General features: G+C 37.0%; 1 protein-coding gene across 2 annotated transcripts; it reads right to left on the minus strand.

Moving 5' to 3' along the window:
- Positions 1-2,946: 2,946 nt before the first annotated feature.
- LOC139136717 (fibroblast growth factor receptor homolog 1-like) lies at positions 2,947-24,950 on the minus strand. Of its 2 annotated transcripts, XM_070704532.1 has the most exons (20): positions 24,769-24,944; positions 19,797-19,987; positions 19,004-19,071; positions 17,767-18,072; positions 16,657-16,935; positions 16,101-16,388; positions 12,668-12,928; positions 11,419-11,724; positions 10,815-10,906; positions 10,179-10,235; positions 9,642-9,698; positions 8,601-8,666; positions 7,680-7,911; positions 7,248-7,358; positions 6,812-6,999; positions 6,444-6,563; positions 5,973-6,084; positions 5,370-5,469; positions 4,923-5,022; positions 2,947-4,403 (listed from the first exon to the last, which is right to left on the minus strand). In XM_070704532.1, exons 3-20 carry the CDS (start codon positions 19,050-19,052, stop codon positions 4,326-4,328), a joined length of 2,802 nt encoding a protein of 933 aa, XP_070560633.1. In that variant the 5' UTR covers positions 19,053-19,071; positions 19,797-19,987; positions 24,769-24,944; the 3' UTR covers positions 2,947-4,325. The 2 variants fall into 2 exon arrangements, with proteins under 2 accessions (XP_070560633.1, XP_070560632.1); XM_070704531.1 differs by lacking the exon at positions 19,797-19,987 and having other exon boundaries at positions 2,964-4,403; positions 24,769-24,950.
- Between the last annotated feature and the right edge of the window lie 1,346 nt (positions 24,951-26,296).

Genomic DNA, 26,296 nt, shown 5'->3' on the forward strand with positions numbered 1-26,296 from the left:
ATAAAGTCATGCAACTTGTGAGTTCATTGATATTATCCTAATATCTCAAATTTATAAATTTGGTAAATTTTGTTAATATCATAATGGGACGTATGTACATGATAATGATGTAAATGATTTTACGAAGATAAATGTACTTACTCACACTAGATTTGTTTCACACAATGCCTGACATATCATCATTTTTTGTGTTATGTTTTGTTTCACTGTTATGTTTTGTTTCCTGTATATTTCTCTTCTGAGCGATTATAATCGCTCATAAATTTGAACCTTGATCTTGACATACATTTTGCATCTATCTTATGTCTTACCTCGCCACCTTTCGGTATCAGGGCAAAGCCCCGGTTTGGTGATTCAACGGGGCTGTCGGAAATGAAGTACAACTGGATGTTGTAAGACGTTACCTTCTTGGCTTCACGCTGCGACACGTTCAAAGGATCCCTAAGTTTACACTAAAATAGAATAATTTTTTATAACATTATCGCATTATACCCATTGCATCATAAAATTATTAAAAATCAATAATTAACAAATATGACAGCAAAGGATTTGTCATGAGTGGGTCGTCTGTAAATATTTATGCACACGAATTAGAAAATAAAACCGGTTACTTGTAAAAAGGCAGTATTATTTTCGTTATCCGCGGATGTAGCAAAAGCAGCGTGGTTGGATAACGTCGCCGTCGTCATCATGAGAAGATTCATTTCATGATGTGTATCTTTGCATTACATGTGTTCCTTTCCCTTCTCTGCATTGATCTTATTTGATAAGAGCAGAAATTTACACTTTTTGCTGTAACTAACCTTAGAAATCAACAAGGTCGATGGTTGGACAATGTAAGCCTGTCGAGGGGACCAGGAGTTTTTCCCCTTCTTACACACCTTTCCACTTTTCAGCAAAACGATTTCGTCTTCCTGAAAGTAGTTAAACAAGAAGATATGTAAGTCAACACAAATACTACTCGATCACGTGACCGCGATTAATGTAATTTGATTGCAGGACACTGATGTGAAGCAATAAAAACAATCGATCGCGATACTACAGGAGCATTAAATAATCTAACGCTATAGGATTAACTGTGGATAAATATACGTTGCTGATTTCTGATGTTGAATTCCACGATCGTGATACAAAAAGCTATAAAATAACATCAAAGGGAGCCTAATCTGGATAACAGTTAATAAAAATGGGGAAAAAATGGAATATTAAAAACTTTTGAAGTAAAAATTAGAAATATGTGTAATACCATCCGTCAAACAAGAAGAAAATGGGCAATGCAAAACGATGGTGTACGAGTTAATGCACACGAGTTTATGTGAGAGACCAAAGAAATGGTATAAGTTGACATCCAGAAGAGTCACGTCTTTATAAAGTATTTCGATAATTATGCAGCCAATGACATGCTTGCTATTATTACATGAAGAACGAAATCGACGTTGTTGTCATTAGATTAATCAACATTCACATATCACTACCCCAGGATATACAGAACTCACCTTAAGTATATTCATTGTTATTGAAACGATGGAATTAATTTAGATTACTTAAAGACTACTGAAGAAGAAATAATATTGTACACTAGCAATCGTATTATATTTTTCAGCGTCCGTTTTATATCGTTCAGTTCCATACCTACCTTATTTTACATTCTTCTATAAAGATTAAAAATTAGTTACAAATTACTGATAAATATAAGAATATGGTACAGTAACTCACGTTTGCCATGATGTACTAACGACTGTGGCGATTGATGATGAATTGTATTTTCTTTCGCAAAAATCGATATTGATTTAAGGTCACTCGATGTTTGTGGAGTTGTCGCATTGGGTGTAGGAAAAGTAATGACGATTGACGGATTCATCACCACACAGATTGTGTGTTACGTCACATTATTGTCGACGCGCACGTTACGTCACGGCGCGCGCTTGGTAGTATGGGAAGAATGTTCGGTAGAGGGCGAGAGCGTGAAGTCAAGTTGATGTAAATACAGCAAGGTCTGTAACGTTTATTGTTTACATCCCAAAAATGAACTTCATCAGGGAAAGTGTCTCTAGATTATTCTTTCATTTTGTTTCCCTTTTTAAAATCAGAAGTATCTTTGAAAGTTTTTATCAACGAAGCAACATTACTTAGGCAGAAAACAGCAAAGAAAATTGGTTTCTTCTCCTCGCGCGTGTCAAATACATCTACCTAGTCCTAAGTATCAGAACAAAATTGGGAACAAATCGATAGTATGCCTTTACTGCACAAAATTGATACGGCAAATAGATTCATAAACGCTCCATGGAACTTTAGGATACTTCAGTTTTGTTTGGACTTGCATAAAATGATCATAATTCCGATACGAGTAGTGATGGTTCAATTCTATGTACAACAGTGACCTTTTTTGTAAGGAAGATAAATGGATTACGTTATATTTCCAATATAATACGTTGCAAACGATGTCGATTTCTAATGCTATGTCTAGTATGTAACCAGCTGTGTCATAAGTACATGTTTTACTAACACGATTGGAACTAATTTGGGGTAATTGGATATTCATATTTTCAAAGTGTTGGGTGCCACATAGCTGAATGTTGCAATACTACAAATTACTCATAAAAACAAGTGTGTAACTTAAAAAGAAAAGCGGATGGGCTTACATTTACAGGTTAAAACGACCCTCCTTCACCATCCAATTATCCCAAATTAGTTCGAACCGTGTTTACTGTAAATACGCTAGATCCGACTCCGTGATTTCGCGAATTTGCTACTGTGTACTATTATTTCATGTAGCAGAACGTGTTAGCAATGTGGAAGAAATACTGTGGTATTACACTTTCTAAGAGCCGATTTGATCGAATAATATAGACTTTACTACAGGACATACTTTACACTAAAAGTTATTTAATCTTCATCATATTTATTTTCCATTCGACAATAGAATATTTTCACATCACCTGTCTTGTCTAACGACGCTTTAAAGATCCAAAACAATTTTATTGTACGAAAATTAGACTTTATTACATAGGTGTTATTTAGAAAAAAAAGTGAAAAATGTTAATGTGACTGTTAACAAATCGTTTCAATGCCGTGGTATAACTCATAGTTTGAAAACAATTGTGAAGAAAAATATCGATTAAAGATAATTAGAAAAAACAAACTAATATAATGAAATTGCGCTTACATGTGTTCTCTATTCCTAGTACTGACTAGAAACACGTTCGCTAAACATATTCAGTAACACTACAACTGAAGACTTCCCTGCTAGGTTGGGCACGGCAAATGTTAGTGGAGTATATTAATAGAAAATTTCCTGGGGGGGGGAGTGTGCCCTTGTTGTAGAGAACACGAACAATCCTTAATTATTATTGATTCATCTCTTTTTCGTGTCAGAATAATATACTACTGTGTACAACGAAGAAAATGATACACCCGTCTGAATTAGAAAATAATGATGCAAAATTAATATAACATTTGCCCACCCTCGTTTTTATGGCGATTCCAGAAAATCATCACCCTTGATAAAAATAAAGTTCATTGGCATTTTTAGATTGAAGTAATACTATATTAAAACATTCTCTTGATATTTTCCAAAACCCGACAAATATTAGTCGGATTGGTCTGCCGTAGCAACAAACTATTGAACGCTGTATATACAGTTAATCTGTTCCCATGGCACATGTTACGCTGTTACAATGCATACTGTGGAGATAAATAGGAAATGGAAGGCATAACAAACGCCTGTTTTAGTTTCCAAAATATTGGGAGTACTCGTAATAGTATATTTATGGTAATGTCGGAATAATGCATATACTTTTATTAGAAGGAAAAGTGTCGTCAAAGTATATTTATTAAATATAAACAGGTATTCAATAAAAGAAAACTTCACATAGAAGCAATACAAAAACACCTCTTCATTTTTTCTGGGTCCACGTGCAAAAACTTATGAAATGTAAATATTGCCGTTATGCAAATTATAAGATTTACAGATATCAGGATATTGATAATTGTTTTACTACTGTGTATGCAAGGATGTCTGTACAAAATCGTGAGGGGTTTTCAAAGGAGAAAAATGAGACAGGTGTTGTCAACTATGATGTTGATTTCGCTATAAACATGGAGAGAGAGAGAGAGAGAGAGAGAGAGAGAGAGAGAGAGAGAGAGAGAGAGAGCGGAAGTGCATGGGCCAGAGAGACAAAGATAGACAGTATCGTTTGTTTTCTGTATAACATATTTTCAGATATCCACAGACAGTTTTTTTCCTCCTCCCTCTCGCTGTCATTTACTATTTGCTGCATTTGTCGTCAAGACGACTGGCTTTGGTACTTCTAACGTCCCGTTTTCTAACATTTCTCATTTGCGGTCGATGCTTTTATGTATTTCGGAGAGTCAGCACATGCCTTTTGCACGTCGATGTAGATCTGTAAAAAGTTGGAATAACGGTAGTAAATTTCTCCCATGTTGTGTCTGTAAGGACCAACTTTGTTCTAAAACAAATTACCTGTGCGTGTATTCGACCGACCACGTGGAAAACAGCAAACGTTTGTTTTCATGCTGGTCTTTGATGCGCCCCCAAATAGCAAACATTTGTTTTCCTGCTGACCTTTGATGCGCCCCAAAATAGTCTGTTTCATGAGGCAGAAGGCCGGGAGAAAGCCTGTCTTTGGTGGCCATATATATTTTTCTGACACACCTCTCTTTTTTCACTTGTATAAGTCGCAGACGACTCCACCATCTATATTTTCTAGAATGTGCGCATGCATAAATGCTACTGTTAAATTTATCCAGGTAGCAGTTGTCCTAACTGTTACCCTGTCATGTAACAATTCCTAAACCTCTGACAGGCTTTATGCATGTAACTATGTATATTTAAAAGACAAAACCACACGATCATTAATCACTGGTCAATCACGAAAGAGATTTTGGATGAAGTGTTATACCTCGCTGCTCTTTGCCATGCTATCAAGTTCAATAACAAGTTTTGGAAACGACGGTCTTTCAGTTTTGTTTTCAGCCCAACATTTCTTCATGACAGAGTACCTATAAGTAAGTAAGTGAATGTCAAGCATGTTTTATTCAACGATACTGCATGATCCATCTTAATCACAATTAAATCAGTTGTATAAGGAAATGTTTTTCTAGTGTTCACGGCTGTTTGAGTGCATCACCACTGCATAAGTTGACCGAGTGATTAGCTGAAAGAACTAGGGATAACAGCACGTGGTCTGGTTTTCAATTACAAGTTCATATAGCTTCATATGACTCACATTTATCTATTTTTTATTTACATATTTATTTATTTATCTATTAACTTGCTTACTTATATTTTGTTCTCTATATATCAATGCACTAAGCTGTTGGTCTCTGGACATGATAAACATACTCACAGTTTGACATCACAGTAGGTGGGTCGTTTCATTCGAAATCCCTTTTTTATGAACTCCTTTACTTTACCAACACTTTCACCGTTTGGGTATGGTGTAAAACCTAAAAGAGAAAAAGTAGAGTATCAAGCAAATTATTTTGTAACACTTAGCCTTGGATGGAATGACGTCATATTTTGCTATTTCTTCAGGAACGTCGCTGTATCCTCACGGTCATGAACACCCACTTTTATAAATAATCGTGGAAGGTTGTACACTTCATGGAATTGCAATAAAAATGTTTATACGACATAGGATATGTTGTATGTGGGAATGAAAGATATCATGATATGTTACAAAGATATTTTTCTGTTTGTTGCAAGAGAACTCTATGACGCCCTGATCCTTTCCATAATCATAAATTAGTAATGGCTTTTCATAGTAATGTCTTATCATACGTGTATGAATATAAATAATAAGTACAGGGAGCCAAGGGCTGTGGCTTTTACAAGACACGCCATGTGTGGCAGCCCATGTGTGACTGCCCGCAACGGCGAGGCAGGATGTATGATTGTTAAGATAACTAGTCCCTGACACAGGAAAGATACTCGTTGGATTGATACTGACCTAAAGTAGAAATCTCCCACAGGACAATGCCGAACGACCATACGTCACTCACTGAGGAATATTCTCCAGACTTCAGCGTTTCTGGCGCAAACCATCGTATCGGAAGACGTGTCTAATGAATACCACAGGTAAACAGTTATATGTAAGCCGCAGTGTACGACATAAAAGCGAGTTCTTCGCAATTAAAAAGATGTAGTGGTTACTCAGAACAGCAGCCACGGTAAACTTCCTACGGGCAGCACTAGAATAACTTTTGTTTCGTTTCAACTTTTGAGTGAAATTTGAACAACAATATTTGGAAAGCGTTATGTGCTCATGGTGTGATAAGTTTTCAACTTTTACGATTATTTAAAATTTCTCTGATTTTACAAAATGGAATAGAATGGAGGAGGCTTCTCCTTGCACACATGGCACATAAATAATCTCCTTTCAACTGTGGTACAATGAAATAGGACTGGACAGTAATTTTACCTCCTTCAAGCGTTTCTTTTCAATGTTCGTATCCCCTCTGAGACCAATGTTGGATATTTTACACATACGATGGTCATCTGTGACGAGTATGCTTCTGGCTGTAAGTTCCCCATGTACAAACTGTGTGCAATAAACGATGAAAATGAATGTGTCAGCACATACGACAGATGCAAATAAGCTTTGAAAGTAGGAGATAGTGTCTTGGAAAAGCTATATTTATTCTTATACATTTCCCTTACGACATGGCAATTTTCTCATAATGGTCTGTTCATTTTATCGCATATGGAGAAAATATGATGTTGTCACTAAACTATTTTAATTGACATTGTGCACCTGATATCCTACCAAAGTACATGTAACGCACCTACCGACTTCGAAGCAAGATATTCCATTCCGCTGGCAATTTGACTTGCAAATGAGATGAGATCTTTGCCCTGGATGACCCACGACTTGCTATCTGCGTTGGCGTAAACACCAGTCTTCTCGCTCCTGTAGTCCCTCAGATATTTCTGCAGATTTCCTTGGGTCATAAACTCCATTATGATGTAAACAGGCTCTGGAACGAGGATAAGAAATGATCAGACGTACACATGATTTGAAATTTAGTATCTGTCAATTTTGTCTGCGTTTGCAGGAGAGGGGCTCCTATTTACATTTACCTATTTTGTATTTGTTGAGTTGTTATAATGAGTGATACAATAGTGTACGTATGCATGATATGATGGTTGTAATTCATCTGGTTTTTCTATGAACCCCTTCCTATAGTAATGACAGAAATTGGGTCAAAGTTAACCAAAAACTCACCAGCTTGAGTACAGCATCCTAGGAGACACACTACATTTTTATGAGTTCCAATGCACTTCAAGATGTCCAATTCTAAATCCAGTTTCTTTTTATAGTCATCTGATGATTTGTCTGAGAAAACAATAAGAGAGAAAATACATATGACAAGAGACATATACACACAGTGTTTATATATATATATATATATATATATATATATATATATATATATATATATATATGTAATATTACATTATATCATTACGTCACATATAGAATAAGTGATCGAAGTATCAACTCTCTGCCATTCACTCTCCACTTTCAATAAATACCCTAAACATCACAGATAAAATACAAGTTTCGTGCCATGGTGGCGTTGTATCTATACTCCCTCGTGTACGATGTTATGATTGTTTGTTTTTCTCTGAAGGAGATCAACACAGACATACGTACTCTTAACAGTCTTCACAGCCACTACCGTCTTCCCTTCCTTATCGGCGATATCAGTCGCTGTTGCCTTAGTGACTCGGCCGAACGAGCCCTCACCGATGACGTTTAACATGGAAATGTGTTCACGCGGGAATGTACGAGACAGTTCATCAGCTGTCATGTACTTGTTCGTGGTACCTGACACAGGTTTCTTAAGTGACTTGAACTTTGCTTCCAAAGACATGTATGTGCTATCCTGTAGGAACAATAGTAATGGATCACTCACAGCAAAACGATATTAAACTTACAGCCTTACATTTGAGTGTATCATACTTTTTTAATTGACATTGGGATATATAATATTTTGTTTTAGTTTGCCACCAAACCTTTGGCCAAAACCATTTTAAAATAGAGGGCTATTCATTCGATAGAAATGCAAGAACATACCATATCGTCTATCCATTGATCTACAGCACAATACAAATAGAACATTCCTGCATATACCTTCATTAAATTCGTCACGTGTTATTTGCCTCATTTTGGGACTTTGTACATGTCATCGTGAGGTTTATTTGTACCTACAGATTTTTTCGTTTAATTTAACAAAACGATGAAACTACGCAGTATCTTAGAATTACTAACATCGCGGCTATTATATCGGTGTTAGAGTATATGATTTTCCGCTCATTACATTACGAAATTACGAGATATTGTGAGGCGATGATGATCCCTGTACTAGTCTGTTGCCGGGTATGGGAATAAAATTAAGTCTTTCAGAAAGTGTTGCCTCGTCCAGAAATCTGTCGATGGTCCGTCCTTTACCTTGTGTTGCGAGAGAGCATCTCCTATATGAAAACTGCAGCCACACGATCTCACAAAGTCTCGTGTAGAAAGGTAACGGTCTATTTAGTAAATATTCCCTGACTATCATTCTATGGATCTTACCTGTTCAGAACGTGTAAAATCTAAAGGCTGATATTGACCCTGATCATCACCTTTAACTTGACCCTCCTGAAAGAAAATATTACCAACATTAACACGAATTTTGCAAAATTGGTTTTTGAATTTCACAAAAACATAAACCGTTCAGTGCATGCAAAGTGTTGGAATTCAACGTAACCAGTCGTTTGTTGACATCTCCGATTACCGAGAACATGACAAACATCGCAACGGTATTTTCTGCCGAAAATCCATAAAGATCCGCCTGCAGTCACCAAAGTCTTGGGCCAACCAATAATTGGCGGCTTGTTCCGGTCCAACAAGTCAAATCTTAGAATTCTTAAGACTTTTCCATTCAGCCAATTGTCATCCGACAATGAACTTATATTGAAGACTGTAGAGATTTTAGTCGAAAAATAGTGCACGTTTTGTCATGTAAAAGGCTTTTCTAGTGACTCTTGACTTACTCAAGAGCCCCTCTGGACACTGCGGTGTCAATGTGATACATCATGTGACAAAGCTATCACCGCTACAGATGAAGCACTCGACTCTGTTGAGGCACAGGAGCGTCAACTATGATATCACTAATAAAACCAATGACTATTGGAATTTCTAACATTCTTCTTTCAAAACAAACTCTGGAATTCAACGTATCAAAGATCCCTCTTTCATAGCTGACATTGTGTTCTATGAAGAACAGTGTCGCATACTTCACACCAACAGAACAGAAATGGAATTTGGACAAGTAAAAGAAACCTAAGTTCAGTTTCGAAATGCCGAGAAAACGGTGCATCATAAATGCTTCCCTGCTTGCCTCCCAAAAAATGTGTGATTTTATTATTTTATATTGTCCATTTTATGGAGGAATTTTGTCTGTGTAAACTGTTCTCTGCATTATAGAATTATACAAACATCATGGATAGTTTATCTCATGAGACCAATCGATAAACATCCCTGCAACAAAAAAATCCCGTGAAGTCTCGTGCAGCATGGAATGATGGTTCATGAAGCATGTTCGTCCACTGTCACTATATAGATTTGTCTGACCTGTTTAAATTCAAATTCTTCATAGCCACCTTTCTCTTCGCTGTTGCCTCGATCGTTCTGGAAGAAAGTTGGTATCATTAGTTAAAACAATTGATGACTCGCTTACGCAAGTGATGGAATAGAGCATACACACGTTTATAGTATCTGAAAGGAACGTCCTCTACAAATTGTCGCTAGGCTTCCGATGTTGTACTAATTCATCAATCATCATGATCAGGTTTCTAGTGTGAGCCACTACAATAAAACCTCAGCCTGTCCCGCATACTGTATTTCTATTTTACACATTCAAATTTATTTTATTAAGCCATTGTGCAGATAGATTCCCTATCCATACGTGGCAATTGTAGCTCTCTCTCTCTCCCTGACTCTGTCTGTCTGTCTGTCTGTCTGTCTGTCTGTCTGTCTGTCTGCCTGTCTGTCTGTCTGTCTCTGTTTGTCCTGTCTGTCTGTCTGTCTGTCTCTGTCTGTCTGTCTGTCTGTCTGTCTGTCTGTCTTTCTCTCTCTTTCTTTCTTTCTCTCTCCCCCTCCCCTATGTACCTCTTCAATATTTTCATATCTCAATTCTTCTTCTTGTCCTCCATTTGATTGTTGGTTCTGAAAGACATCAAACGACATAGCCTTTTACGGTGCCCTTGTTCAATTACTTCATAAGTTTAAACAAAAAAGATAGATAAATAGATAGATCCATCCATCCATCCATCCACCCATAGCTATATACATAGATCAACATAGATAGATAGATAGATAGATAGATAGATAGATAGATAGATAGATAGATAGATACATACATACATACATACATACATACATACATACATACATATGCATAGATACATGCATAGATACATACATACAAGATACATAGATACATACATAGATGATACATACATACATAGCCGTGGAAAAGCAGCTATCTGTTGGTGGGGTAGCGTGCGTTACTACGCGGGTCAAAGGTCAACCCCGCCACGGATATCCGTGGCGGGGTTGACCTTTGACCCGCATAGCGACGCACGCTACCCCGCCAACAGATAGCTGCGTTTCCACAGCTAATACATACATACATACATACATACATACATACATACATACATACATACATACATACATATTACATACATACTGACTGTTAAACACAAGAAGACATAGTCTAAATACATCTTTGTCAAAACATACCTGTGTGTATTTCCTCCTTCTGTATATATAATATCCAATGGCGGCACCGATTCCAATAATGATGATTAGGACACAAACTACCCCAATAATGGCTGAACAGCGACAAATTAAGACCAGACATATCAGAGCGAGAAAAAATACATAGTAACAAGTGGAAAATAAGAATGGAAATTTGTTGTGTACGCCTATTTCTTGTAAAGTGACATTTCAGTTTAAAAGTTTGAAGTTACGGTACATCCGACAGATTTAAATATTATGGAAATATTCGGTGCAGTGTGGCAAACATACCAGTGCAATCGAACATTTCAGTCTGTCTCTGTCTGTCTGTCTGCCTGCCTGTCTGTCTGTCTGTCTGTCTGTCGGTCTGTCTCTGTCTGTCTCTGTCTCTCTCTCTCACTCTCTTTCTCTCTCTCTCTCTCTCTCTCTCTCTCCTCTCTCTCTCTCTCTCTCTCTCTCTCTCTCTCTCTCTCTCTCCAATATTTGCCAATTTCAACTTAAATTTAAATACGTCATGGGTATTTTGTAAAAGTTTTGAATGGACTTAAAAAACAATATAGAGGAAAAAACATTACAGGTAAATAAAAAAACAACGTGTATCATTTACCTTTAGTCGACGCTGACAGTCCTTTCTGCACTAATTTAATTTTGCAAATATCGCTGGACACGACGTTGGACGCTGTACAAGTATAATCCCCATAATCTGATTTTGTAACGCTACTAATTGTAAACACACTAGTCGTTGTGGTTCCTTCTGTGATTTCTTCAAATGTACTGTCGATGTCTCTGCCACTTTTCTGCCATGTAAAAGATGGCGTTGGATTTGCTGTCATGGCACAGGCGAGAATTGCAGTGGAACCGATGTCTGCCTTCACCGTGTCATCGGATTTGTATCGTTGAACTGATGGTCCAACTTAAACAAATGAAATGATATCACGGTAATAGAAAGCAAACATTACTTGAGTTCTGTTACTTTTTGAAAAGTTACTTTGTACAATATCATAAATATATCAAAGTTTGAACAAAATCTCATAAAGAAAGAAAGCTACATGTTGTGAGGCTATAAACATCGATGGCCACGTGTAAATCATGATGGTACAAAGCTCTGAATTTATAACCATGAGACACGTGCACATCTGATCATGATGTACAGAATCGTTACTGATGTCGCTGCCGCAAATTTTCTGTCTTGACTTGACTTTCTTACCATTCCAGGCTAATAACGAAGTTGTTTTTTGCTCGTATACTTCCAGACGAAATAATCCTCACCTCTTTCACTAATAGCGCATGTCTAACTTTTGTGCACTCAACTGGAGCATCGTTAAAGACATATTTTACTATAAGACGTTCTCCTCTTGAGAAATGAAAGAAAGGTACGTCTCCGAACGACACCGGGTTTAAATAACTAAAATGTAAATCGATCGCACCTCTAATAATAATAGCAATAATTCGGAACAACAACAACAACAGCAATTAATTACAATATAACAATGTCAAAAAGATAGCATAAGAACATAACATAACATAACATAACATAACATAACATAACATAACATAACATAACATAACATAATATAATATGATATAATATAATATAATATAATGTTTGTCATGTCATGTAAGTGTAATCCAATCCAATCTAATCTCTGTAAAATAATTAGGTTCGTGAGCTTTCTTTTACTTTGACACCGTTTTATTCTTTATGATAAAAAGTTTTACGATTTAAGCACGGCATTAGTGAGGGAGAATTCAGAACTTCGATCTTGATCGAAGTCTGTACTGTGACAAACACTATTTCTTTACACCGAGGGGTTGGGGGTTTGGGTGGGGTATTCGTTGACTAAACGTTTACTCACAATGTACGTCTAGATATGTTCTGCTGCTGCCAGTACCAATGCTACCATCATAGAAAGTGTTGCTAGCCTCACAAGTGTAATAACCTGACATATCCCTGGTCAAGTCTGTAAAGGAAAGAGTTCTGCCAGACTTCTTGTCACCGTTGAGCAAAATCCAACCGACGGTGTCCACATTTGGATTGGCCGTAGGGGTACAGGACAGCGCCGCACTCTGGCCCTCTCTACGTTCCACGCGCTGTTCCGTCTGCACATCTGGTGGATCTGAGACGAAATGTCGACAATATTTTACTCAATATCACAACATAAAACCCAATTTACAAACAAAATATGCAAGATGCATAATTCCCTATTATCCCTATGAAACTAGTGCACTTTCAACAACTAAAGCAAGAATATATGGAGTATCAATACCATGACAACAAATTTTATTGACAGACATGGAAAGGGGACAGAAGAAGAAAGACTGAAGGAGTGAAATTCAGATGGACAAATATACACAATCAGACAGTACGAATTTTACAGACATTGCATGTTGGCACATTTAATAGTAATGTTTTGTCTTATCATTGTTTTCATCAAATATAAAATGATTTACTATCAAATTATAAGATCGTCAAATCAACCAACTTCACATAAACTGAGATCCGTACAATACACTTAGTTCAGCATGCAGGAACTGTTGTTATAAATGAAAACAAACACGTGCACCTAACGATTGTTGATCATAATAAAAAATAGGTATAAAATATGACAGCAATTTAACATGGAGCTCATTATATTTCACTGATAACAGTGATTTACAATATATCTACGGAACTGTGGCATGATAACATGACAGAATTAATTTCCGACAGGACATTGGAGAAATGTGTATTTCAGGCGGGAAAATGGTGCGGCAGAGAAGCCAAGTGGGGAGACTACAAGAAGGGGCGTCCGGAGTCAACCCCATCCCTCTGTAATAGCCAGTTTTGACATCCCTTGGTGCAATCTGAGAAGACAATTGACAAATATATTCAGTTTACAAGGAAAAAATCAGAAACTAGGTCATTTACTGACATTTTTTATGCGAATTCCTTCTGTTTTCATAAACTGAGATACTAGCGGTGTCTATCGGCGTCTTTTAATTTGTATTATTATACACCTGCGTCTGTAACCTATAATACAGTAAATTTTGGTATCAGGAGACGCTATTTGACCTTTGACCTTAACACACCTTTACGTCAACATGGGGAAAAAGAAGAGAATATTTTACATTTTTTACAAGAATGTATACTTCTTAGATTTCAATACAAATTAAATCTTGGTCAGTCCAAAACCTGTGAATTCGAGTGAAATTATGCTGCAGACGTGCAATGTCTACCATGTGCACGGCGCAGCGCGGGTTGAAATTTCGTCCTGTGTTCTCAACGGACGGCGCTCAACGCGTCCCCAGCCTGCTCGAGATCATGTCATCGCTCAGTACAGCGCGTGACGGGCATCCGATAAACACCTCAATTTCGACTTTTTTCTGGTAAAGTTGGACTAAAAAGGTGTACAATAATAAGGTTATTTCCAAAATACCGGGATTTATGTCCTCGTACATCGTACGCCTCGGTTTTGTCCGAGACGAGTAGCGTCGAGATAAATTCCTCCGCTGCACGATGAACTCGGACGTAAATCCCGGTATTTTGGGAATAACCTTGTAATATTCAATAACAAAGATCGGCACATTGTCTCTTGCTGGATGTTACCATTAAGGTTGTTCGCGCCTCGAAAATGAAAGACTTCAACATGTGCTCAAATTGTTTTTCAAGCATATTTTCAACCATTCTCTTTCGAATCTCGGGTCACCGTGCAAATTTTGGTACTGTCTAGAGAAACAAATTACGCGATATTTACCGATATTTGAAATTCAACATGGTCGCAATCCCTGTGTTATCTGTATAGGGGGAAATAAAATTCCGATTTTAATAAAACTAACCCGACAAACCTCAAAATGAACAACAAAGTGGTAGTTCGAGAGAATATTGTAAACTTTTGAGAATCCGTATATTTGTGCCCAGGGTGCGTTCTACCTTAAAACAATGATGAATAACGGTATAGATGTTCCCCTAAAACTACTGTTTACAGTAGAATTTAAAAATAAACAGAAAACACAAACAATTAAACGAGAGACAAAATGAAGAAGAAACGATTAGATCACACTCCGCTGATTATCTTTTTCTTTTAATATTTAATTTATTCAGTTCTTTTTCATCCCAACTCACAAACCGAGGAAGACGATGGACGGTTGTTCCAGAAACGTCTGGTATTTATGGCCCCGAGGCTATGTTTTTCTCGATCCACTGGGTTAGATAATTTTAACCTGAGATCCGCGTTGTTATTTTATCCTAAATCCGCAAAGGGGAAATGTTTTCAATACTTTTTTACAAAAAGGTTACATTTATTGTATTGTGTGCCTATCACTTCCAATCTTCTTGTTCTTCCCATCTTCTTGTTTGGGCGTTTCTGCGTTTTCCCCTTGAAGCGCGTCTTCTGTTGTCCCTCTTTTTTTTGATGTCACCATGCCATGGCCTTAATTGTGAAGCATTTACGTGTCTGTGAGATTATTCTTGTCAGTATCCATGACGACATCGGCAATTAGCGTTGTTCACTGGCAAAATACACAGTAATGAAAGCTTGGTTTTCTAACATATTGCCATCTGCAATTCTTGGTATCGCAAACACATTTTACCTGCCGACTTCAATATCCATTTGACCCCGTCAAACGTTACCAGGTAATAGTAAACACACTGTACCCCTGTTCAAGAACTTTTCCCCGCAGTATGATATAAAGTCACGGTCAACTTCTTGCGTACTGCTTATCGCTCTGCGTATTTATCCTGAATATTCCGTTCATTTTAGCCTGAGACCCTATCTACTTGTTACTTATCATTTATCAACACGAAGTGTTACAGCTTTTCACGAGATACCTTCATTGTATCGCTTCGATTATTCTGCCCTACTTTACTTGTCATTCAAACATTAAAACCGTCCCGAGCATTTTGTCAAAATCCAACAGAAATATTAACGCTATTGCCATAATATGGGTGAAATGTAGATTTAATGGCCGTGACTTTTATTGACACTTCGAGTAAATCTACAAATAAGCAAGGTGAATTGAATTTTGGTGGCATAATAACTGACGTCACAATGCTATTAAAATCCAGTATTGTTTAATTTGAGCACGGCAACAGAAAGTATAAAGAAGTCTTATTAGACGATCAGCAACAGCAATAACAACAAATTTACAGTAACAACAACATCACCACTGCCAACACCACCACCACCAATAATAATAACAATCATCATCATCATCATCATCATCATCATTATCATCATGATAACAATAGCAATGACAACAACAGAGGCAGCAGCAACAACAACAACAACAACATGATGCACGGCAACTCACATTCAACTGATATGGTCAAGCCTGGTAAACTTTCTCCGTGGTCATCGCTCCCATCATAAAACCTTACTATTCCCCGACACTTGTAGTACCCTCCCTGACTTCTGTGAATTCCGTTGAATTCCAACCGTTGATCCGATGAAATCGTCTTCCCGTTGACAAGCCACGTGAAACTGTCACATTCTGGGTTGGATTCCAAGACTACTACACATTCTACGGAGAAATATCCTCCCTCGATCACGTGACCCGTGGTGCTGCCGTTTCTGACTGTCACAGTAACACTGGGTAAGTCTAATGTTGATATTGAAATAAAGATGGAAAAAACCGCGAAAGAATTATTCTTCCACAAGTCAAGAGAATTTAATGAAAACATGATAGCATTACAACATTCATGTCATGTGGTGTGGAGTCACACAACTTTCACTAGGTTGAGCTACGTATAGGAGTTTTCATTTCCTTGTCAACACAGTCCGGGAAACTTGCTTTATGAGCGTCGTACTGTGCTAGGCGTGTGATACTTATCACAGAGTTATCAATAACAACAACTGAAATTACTTACATTGAACATCCATTGTAAAGGTTTCCTCACAAAGCAGAGGCTCAGACACCGTGGAATGTTCTAACCCACAGGCCAGTTCAGCGCCGTTTTCCGACCGATCAAACGTTTTGGTATATTCACGTAATAGAGAATTTCCCTGACTGGCGACAGTATCGCCGTTCTCACGCCATACCAGTTCCAATGGAGTAGCTGCCTCGTTGATGGAACAGCTAAACTTTGTGCTTTCGCCCGCCTTTACAGACTCTCCTGCAGGATCCACCGCACATGTCGGGCGTTTATCTATCGTTAATTAAATACACTACAAATAATGATTCAAAATTTAAGTAAAAATCCTTCAATGAATCAACAAACAAAATTAACTCCTGTATGAGTATCTATTTAAGTATTGGTTATCCTTCGTAAAACGTGCCCTCTTGCCCCGAATTTTGCTAATAATTGATATAACCGCTTACGATCAATGCGCTCGAAATTAGTATTAGGCCGCGCCTATATGTACGAGATATTTCGAAGAATTACAAAACACAAATGCAAAACAAAATAAAATTAATAACGTGACCTTTGATTACAGTTTTCTGACAATATGATAAGTGTATATAGAACACTTTAAAGTAAGATTGCGTGTTGTACTGTAAGATATCCACTTGAAAACATGCCCTGCTAGTAAAGTTTGTCCTGAGTCTAAGCGGAAGTAAGAAAATAATGCATTACAAAACTTGGTACTTGCTGTGAGGGACTATCTCAGGGGGCAAGACAGCTGGTTTGAAAATAACCTATTTAAGGTTTGAATTGGTCTGAAATATTTGCATACTGACTCATGAATCGTTCACTGAAAGTATTTATAACACGATTGGAACTAATTTACGATAATTGGATGGTGAAGTAATGTCTGTTTGATCTGCAAATGTAAGTTCATCTGCTTATCTTTTTAAGTTACACACTTGTTTTTATGAGTAATTTGTAATATCGCAACATCCAGCTATACGGCACCTAACATTTTTGAGAAATTTAAAAAATATGAAAATCCAATTATCCCAAATTAGTTTCAATCGTGTTTTATTTGTATCGGCCGGTAAAATTCTGCCGGCCACGCTTAGAATGTGTGTGACTCACCTACGAGGAAAAGCTTGGCAGACGATTGCAGCACTTCATTCCCAATCGCTTCACATGAGTAGTCTCCCGCGTCTTCTTCGTTTGTATTCATAATTTGCAGGTTGTATACTCCCGTTCCAGAATCACCGACTACGTAGTGACTTTCGTTGTAGACAGTGTAATTCAGTGAAATGTTATATGGAATGGGACTTAGTTTGACCCAACGGAGATCTTCAGAGATCCAGTCACCGAAGGAGCAAGTCAGTTCCATGTCATCACCGATAATTCCAATGGTATTTTGGGGCCACTCGGTAAAATGTATCGATCCTGAATTGTAATAATTACAATGAGATGCGTTCAGGTATTCAAATCGCAGCATATTGACATGGCTTAACACATTGAAAAGATGTTAAAACCTCTGTAGATATAGCTTTATTTGGCAGAACCTGCATAAAAGTAAAATCAATTACTGTAATTTTGGGCTTTTTTTACATCAGCTGGTTTGAAATCAAATGCAACTTATCAAGTGTACGTGACAATTCTAATCGAAAGGTAACCACAGATTTTTTACGGATATTGGCGACGAACGCACAACTTGGATGGTAAAACCTAACATTTTAACAACTGATAAAATAATTTTTGAGTTGCAACTCAAATGTGGTCGCCTCAAATACACGTATAAGCGTCTGAATTTAATCAACCAAATCCATCACCAATGATTGAAAGAGCGACAATTTGAAGACAATATGGCTAAAACATCTCTCCTAAGATCGGATTTCATTTTTTGGTATAATGCAAAAAATACAGCTCATCGGGTTTGAACAGGGGTACTTTGATTTGCTTCATGTTAACGACATTGAGGATTTATTAGTTTAAGGTTTTATATAACCCGACTGTGCGCACTGCATATGAAATATGTAAGTGAAAAAGAGGCACAGACTAGGTTGATGTGCACGGCTATTTTACCAACAATTGAGGCCAAGTCATCAAAACTGCCTGAGCGAAACGCTTAATTCAAGGCCTTGCAATTCCTTTGTTTAATTGTGTCACAGCAGTTCCTGAATTCCACCTGGACGGGGAAGCACGCTGTGGTGTAACGTGATTCACAATCATAAGCGGATCTTGTTTCAGTCAATTGTTCAAAGGCATCGCTAGTCATAGAAATTCTAACCTAAATAAACAGTTCCATCGTGTATTTCATACATGATAGAATACTCTTAAGCACTATCAAGTACCAGAAGACTTGCCGTTAACATACCTGACATTGTGAATTGTGCCAGTAATATGGCATTTAAGAACAACAACATTTTGATCTTCAGCTCTTTTCTGACGGAAAATAAAAACAGTTATCAGTGATCAGTGGTGTAACCTTGTATTAAAACGAATACGCAGACACACACACACACTCTCTCTCTCTCTCTCTCTCTCTCTCTCTCTCTCTCTCTCTCTCCTCTCTCTCTCTCTCTCTCTCTCTCTCTCTCTCTCTCTCATGAATACCGTTTTCGTAGGAGCTACTGCAAAGCAAACAGTATTGCCTCTTTCAGGTTGCTGTTCTGAAGTAAGACAAATACAAAATAAAACAATTCATCACGCCCAGTTGGTAGTTGTTAATTACTCTGTGGAATAAATTATATATGGATGTCTAGTCTATTCACACTTATTGGTGTCATCGCTCTACAACAGTTAAAACTTTAATATTAAGGTAGTACACGCCTCGGAATTGAAAGACTTTTAACTTTTTCCCAATCTTTCCTCACCGTGCAAAGTTTGGCACCAGCGAAACAACCTAATATTTAATGATATTTGAAATTCAAAATGGCCACCATCCCTCTGTCAACTCGATAAGCAAAATAATATTTTTGATTTTTAGAAAACAAAGACGGTGATTTTTATTACTTCCAGAGGTTTAAAATGAGCCCCAACAAGTGACAGAACAGAAAAAATTGAGAGTCTGAATATCTGTCCCCGAGGCGCGTTCTACCTTAAAGAGATCATCATGTATTTACAACGACCGATTTTCGCGTCGCACTCAGCTTTGTACTGCAACTTACCTGGTCTATTTGAAAGAATTTCTCTGTAAACTTGGATTGGCTTGGAACAAACACGTGCCACTTCACCATGTGGTTATTTCCATAAGTCGAGGAGAGAGATAGCAGTCATGTGTCTTACCTTTCAGTGAATATTGTGAGTCAGCTTCCTCCTGCTGCATGGACACCCGCGCAGGACAAGTCAACATACAGGGCTGACCAAACAAGTGGACAAACTCAGACACTCACGACAATACTATATGAGCTCATATAATTTACTGAAGAGCTAGATCAAACCAACGTAGCTTTTTGTATACGTCACAATTACAAGTTGCTTACCTGTTATGTTAAACTAGTAGTAAAAACATCCTACACGCGTGAAGCGACTTACACTGTTCCGATGACAAGGAAACAGAGCTGAGACAGGTATTTTTGACATATTCTAGAAAATCCGCTGATTTACCGTTTCTTGGCAATACTTTTGCCACTTAGATTATCTGAACTACTTCCTTGTGTATGTCCACAGTATAACGTAACGATATAATGCTCTTAGCGGTGTTTAAGGCACGACTTACACTACTTAGTCAGGTGGCTTAGCAACAAAAAACAGCAAGATCGTTACACGGATGACAAAAGTGCCAAATTTGCTACAGAGGTTCACATATATGTGTAGATCAAAATTAGCTATTGCTCCAAATATTTGGGCCACCGGAAAGGCTCGATGACGTCATAAATTCAAAATGGCCGCCATTATATTGCTTAAAAATGGTAAAATACGGTTTATTCGGCTAGTTTTCAATATTTTTTGAGTAAACTGACACAAACATTCTCAATTACAAATACAACATAAAATTGATGCAAATCAATTATTATGATGACGTCATAAAGCCAAAATGACCGACCAAATTCAAAATGTTAGTCGTAACATTGTCTAAAATGTTAAAGCACTGTTATTAAGCCTGTTTCAGCATTTTATCGCCTGAACTGAAATTAAGACCCCAAATTACAGACAAAACATATAATTGATACAAATTAATTATTATGATGACGTCATAAAACCAAAATGGCAACCGAAAGTTACATTAATTATGGCCTATTATGAAGTTCACTATGCTCGGTACAATAGCCCAATTACGTGACAAACTTATAGTCAAAATAAAAGATAACTGTACAAAAACATAGCAAATAAGTTCAACACAAATAACAAACTCTTATGAGATTATTTATTATTAAACAATAATCTGTGTTTGAAAGATCGAATCGATTAAAAGGAAATGAAGGCAAGTTCACACACTGGTTCAACCTTGTTTATGATACGGTATAGTGAGTGGATCAATGTGGTTTTATGATAGGGAAACATGGTGCGAAACCGGTGTTTTGACCCTCGTAATGTGACCTTGGTCCCAGAAAAAAGGTTGGTGATTCCTCCTAGCGGCATTTCGGGCCAAAGTGAGGTCCCTTCGTCAGTCACTTGAATGGTCTTGTATTCCAACATGCTTAGTTTGATGGTAGCCATCAAAAAGAGCCTCGGATGCTAAGATCATTATGTTGTGGTCTGATTGTTGCGTGAATTGTTGCTAAGACCGTTCATTTGTCCTCTCCTTGTGTTTGAATTTTGCTTGAAGGAGGATATCTTGTATGTTTTTTCTTTCTTTTATACGTTATTATAGGTTTTCTGGAAAACCATGGCTAGCGTATAAGCGTCCTTCATTATTTTCCAGTTTCTTATCACATAGTTTGATTAGGCTGGTTATGATGAGGTTGTGCTGACAAGGTTTTTGTTATATCATGACTCTTATTTTTGTTGATGAAGGATGGCTGACGTTTTGTTACATTAATTTCTTTTTAATACAAGTTATGTCTTTCTTTTTGTAATCTCGTTGTTGAAGTTTTTGCGTTGAGAAATTGACCTTTTTTATGAAGTCAATATTGTTGTTGCATGTGCGAACATATCTGCGTAATTCACCTTTAATGAAGCATTTGAAGGTTGGTGGCAGATAAATATCGTCAGATGGTTTTGTGTGGGTTTTACAATCGAGCCATCTCTCTCGATTGCGTCTCTGGCATTTGAAGATCACAAGGTCAAAGTATGAGATTTTGTCGATAAAATATTCAATTATGAATTCCCAAGTTTAACGTAGGGTACAGGGTGTTGCACTCGTCGACAAATGTTCTGAATGTTATAAAATTATGTTCTGTTCCGAGTAAATCATGAAAATGTTACCTTTTAAACGTTTCCATACGAATATTTGACCCGATTTGGGATTTTATATAGTAATCTCCGTTTAATGGTATGTGATATCAGCTATTTCTGGTGAGCCCATTCTTCATCCATAGAGTTGTTTGTATTTTTCTCAGTTGAATTAAAATATGTTGCGTTTCAGAATAATCGACAGTAAGGCTTTCATGTACGTTGTTGGTGGGTTTTTTGTATCGTATCAGTTGGCTGGTAATGTTTCAGAGTCCAACGCCACGATCGCTGTATTTATGGCTTCATTTTTCGCATATTTGTCTACATTGATACCACTTCTAATGTTACCAGAATAGAGTTTGCTTGTATATTTATTGATTCCAGCTAGTTAATGAAGTTTTTGTGTCCTTTACATATGTAAGTCGTCTTTGCATGATTGGTTTTATGGCAAAATCTAGAAATTCCGAGATTTGGTTTATTGGACTCGAGCAGCCATTTCTATTGAGACGTTGGATGATGATTGTTCCTTCTGCTTGGGTTTTGTGTATTTTTGGCAGGAGATACCATCGTGCTTTACAAAGTATTCTACTTATGGGAATGGGGAAACTGTAAATCACCTCGTCAATGATCTTCTTGTCGCAGATAAACGATATCATATACAATTTCGATCGTATAGCTAATGTCGCCAAGTGTTGCCTTCATGTACATTAATAGTGTACATTTCGCAGCTGTCTATAACTTTCTTTAATGTCATTTGTCGTATTCACAATTGCTATGCCTCTTACTTTATTGATGGGTTTTATTGTGATTTATTTGTTTTTAGATAGATTGTTCAGAGCAGTCTTTTCTGGTAGAGTCATGTTCTTTCTGATGTGGGTTGCGAATGGAATTTCCTCTATCGATCTAAGTTGCTTCGAGACAGTTTTACAATTTTGGGTTTTCCGCTGTTAGTAGTGTCGACATTGGATTTATCTTAGAACAGATGTCTGATTGATGAATTGATCGTTTGTTTCTCATGATATTGCACAATCTTATGATGCGAATAGATTTGTTGATATCTGATAGGACAATTTTTCTGTATAGGCACTTCGGAATGGGAATAAATTTCAAGCTTTTGCTTGATGCTTTGATTTCAACATTTGGTAAGGTTTGATTTGCAAGATTTTTAATGAATCTGAGAATCTTCCTAAGTTCTTGCTTTTTTAATCTTCGAATTTCTGTTTATGTTCTTCCTGGCGTTTTTTATGTTTTTGGTTTCCAAACAGCAAAACGATACCAAAAACGAAAGGCAAAGACGCTTTTCATAGAATTCGTGAAAACTGCAAAAAAGCAAGGTAAGCTAGCTTTAAAAGTCAAAAAGGTCTTCTCTTTGTTCAAAAAACCCTGACCAAACGGTCTTTTTGAGGCCAGCACATCCTCAAAAAAGAGTACTAATGTAACACAAAACTATGTGTCTGTCACCACACATCGAAACATAAAAAAACCCTGAAAATTCAACAAACGAAAAAGGCTTCTCAAACAAATGAAGCAAAAGACCAAATCACAAACATAAAACCTTTTTTCGGGGGCCAAGGTCACATGACCAGGGTCAAGGCATGATTAGTTCACTGGTTTCTCGCCATGTTTTTCGTTATCATGAAATCACACTACTATTGATCTACTCACTATAACGTAACACTTTCAAAGGTAGAACCGATATGTAAAGTTGCCCTTATTTCCTATGATATTGTTTCAGTGTTCAGACAGAGGTCATTTGTGAATAATCAATAATTTCATTATAGTTTGCAACTTGTATTGAGCTTATTGGCTAAGTTTTGGTACATTTATCATTTGTTTTGAGTTTACGGATCATCAAGACAATTGTACATTGCCTTGAAACTATTATATGCTGGACACAGGCTTAATCAACAGTAATTCAATATTATCACACGATATTATGGGAGATATTTTGAATTTGGTCGACCATTTTGGCTTTATGACGTTATCACAATGATAGATTTGCATCAATTTTATGTTGTATTTGTAATTTAGGATGGTTGTGTCAGTTTATTCAAAATAATATTGAAAAACTGCCTGAATTAGCAGTATTTTACCATTTTAAGCAATATAACGGCGGCCATTTTGAATTTATGACGTCATCATAATAATTAATTTGTATCAATTATATGTTTTGTCTGTAATTTGGGGTCTTGATTTCAGTTCAGGCGATAAAATGCTGAAACAGGCTTAATAACAGTGCTTTAACATTTTAGACAATGTTACGACTGACATTTTGAATTTGGTCGGCCATTTTGGCTTTATGACGTCATCATAATAATTGATTTGCATCAATTTTATGTTGTATTTGTAATTGAGAATGTTTGTGTCACTTTATTCAAAAAAATATTGAAAACTAGCCGAATAAACCGTATTTTACCATTTTTAAGCAATATAATGGCGGCCATTTTGAATTTATGACGTCATCGAGCTTTTCCGGTGGCCCAAATTTTTGGAGCAATAGCTAATTTTGATCTACACATATATGCGAACCTCAGTAGCAAAATTTTGCACTTTTGTCATTTGTGTAACGATATTTTTGTTAAGCCACCTGACTAACTTAAAACCCTTCAACCCTAAACTGTTTTTTCGCACAATTATGCATCGTTGTGATGGCTCACATCAAAATGAAAATTTTAAAAAGGTTCCCTACAGACCTGCCATATTTTATAGGACATGTTGATGGAAACAATCTTCTAACGCCTAAAGGTGCGTGTGCCCGGAAACTTCACGACAGTGGTAAATAATGGTAAACGTAGCGAGGCCTACCTGTAATGCACTCTCGGAATTTACTTGTCCCTGGATGAGAAAATCGCACTTGAAAACAACCGACTTGTCTGGATGCCGAGATTATGGGTCCCAACTATGCACTACCGGGTATTAAACAGCGTCAGTGCACTTGCTTGGTCTTGCGATCGACCCAATTGAGGGAAATTTATTGTGACGTTTTTATACCTCCTAAGTTCCCGTTTTAATGTTCTGTTCGATCACCCAGTTTGTAACCAGCCAATCGACTTCAAGACTGGTCGCCCGTTAAAACTATTGGTATGTAGTGTTATTGTGAATACGCGAGGTCTCACTTCCATATACTTGCAATAATTCCTTATTGCCACAGGGGAATATTAGATATATGATGTACTATATTACTCTTACACACATGTAAAGATGGATACATACATAGATCTGAGGCAGGCAGCTGTATAGATGACAAGATCGATAGGAGACAAACGGACAGGCAGATAAATCAACAGACATCACACAAAGACACATATAAGCTATATAAGCTTTTATACATACACACACACACACACACACACACACACACACACACATATATATATATATATATATATATATGATTGTGTGTCAAATTATGTTTATATATCTATCTATATATACATATATATATATATATATATACATATATATATATATATACATATATATATATATACATATATATATATATATATATATATATATATATATATATATATATATATATATATATATATATATATATACATAGAGATGAACAAATGAAGAGATGAGAGAGAGACAGAGACAGAGAGACTGAAGCTCTGCTGGTTAACCCTTCCACAGCAATGGTTTGGTCCAAATTGACAGTTCTCAATGGAGAGTGTAGACCAGTGTACTATCATCATGGTACCCATCGTTATCAATGGTGGGTGTGGACATGTTTACAGGGAACTGTGAATGAGAAGGTTCAAATAAAAATTGAGAATCTTTCATGAAGATACTTAATCCACGGTACGTATATCCAATGCCGCAGTGAGTGTTAACTTGCAGACAGCAGCTTTGCTTTGCTTCGTGCTTCCTCCTAGCACCACTGTGTACACAGTGCAACAGTTCATCACTATTTACATAGTACAACAGTTTACACTGTTGTTTACCACAGTCACATAGCATGGAGGTAGTCCACGCACATAGGAAGTGAAATACTGCTTTGTTATTGCACAGAGTGCATTCAAGATACAGCTATTTTGATACCTTGGGTCATGGGGTCACATAGCGATGTAGTCGAGTGAAACTGGCTACACCCCTTGTTAATGGGTGTGTGACAGTGAAAGTTACGATATTATTGATAACATGCCTGGAAGAGACATACATACAGACATACCGACACACAATAACACATACCAGTATGCATGCATTAATTCACAAGTGCAAACAGGTGGACAGATTTGTGTATCTACATACATGTACGCTGAGATTTTTGTAATGTCCCTGGAAACTACCGAAATATTAACTTTTGGACACAAGTTATCAAGTGTGT

The sequence above is a fragment of the Ptychodera flava genome, chromosome 7 (assembly GCF_041260155.1).
Source record: "Ptychodera flava strain L36383 chromosome 7, AS_Pfla_20210202, whole genome shotgun sequence".
NCBI lineage: Eukaryota > Metazoa > Hemichordata > Enteropneusta > Ptychoderidae > Ptychodera > Ptychodera flava.

What these genes read in the sequence shown, in the direction of transcription:
- LOC139136717 (XM_070704532.1), bottom strand. Translation starts at nt 19,052, where the DNA reads ATGTTGTTGTTCTTAAATGCCATATTACTGGCACAATTCACAATGTCA. An exon ending in CTTTACAATGGATGTTCAAT is followed by an intron (nt 16,389 to 16,656) that starts GTAAGTAATTTC and finishes TATCAACATTAG; the next exon opens with ACTTACCCAGTGTTACTGTG. An exon ending in CTTGACCATATCAGTTGAAT is followed by an intron (nt 12,929 to 16,100) that starts GTGAGTTGCCGT and finishes ATTTCGTCTCAG; the next exon opens with ATCCACCAGATGTGCAGACG.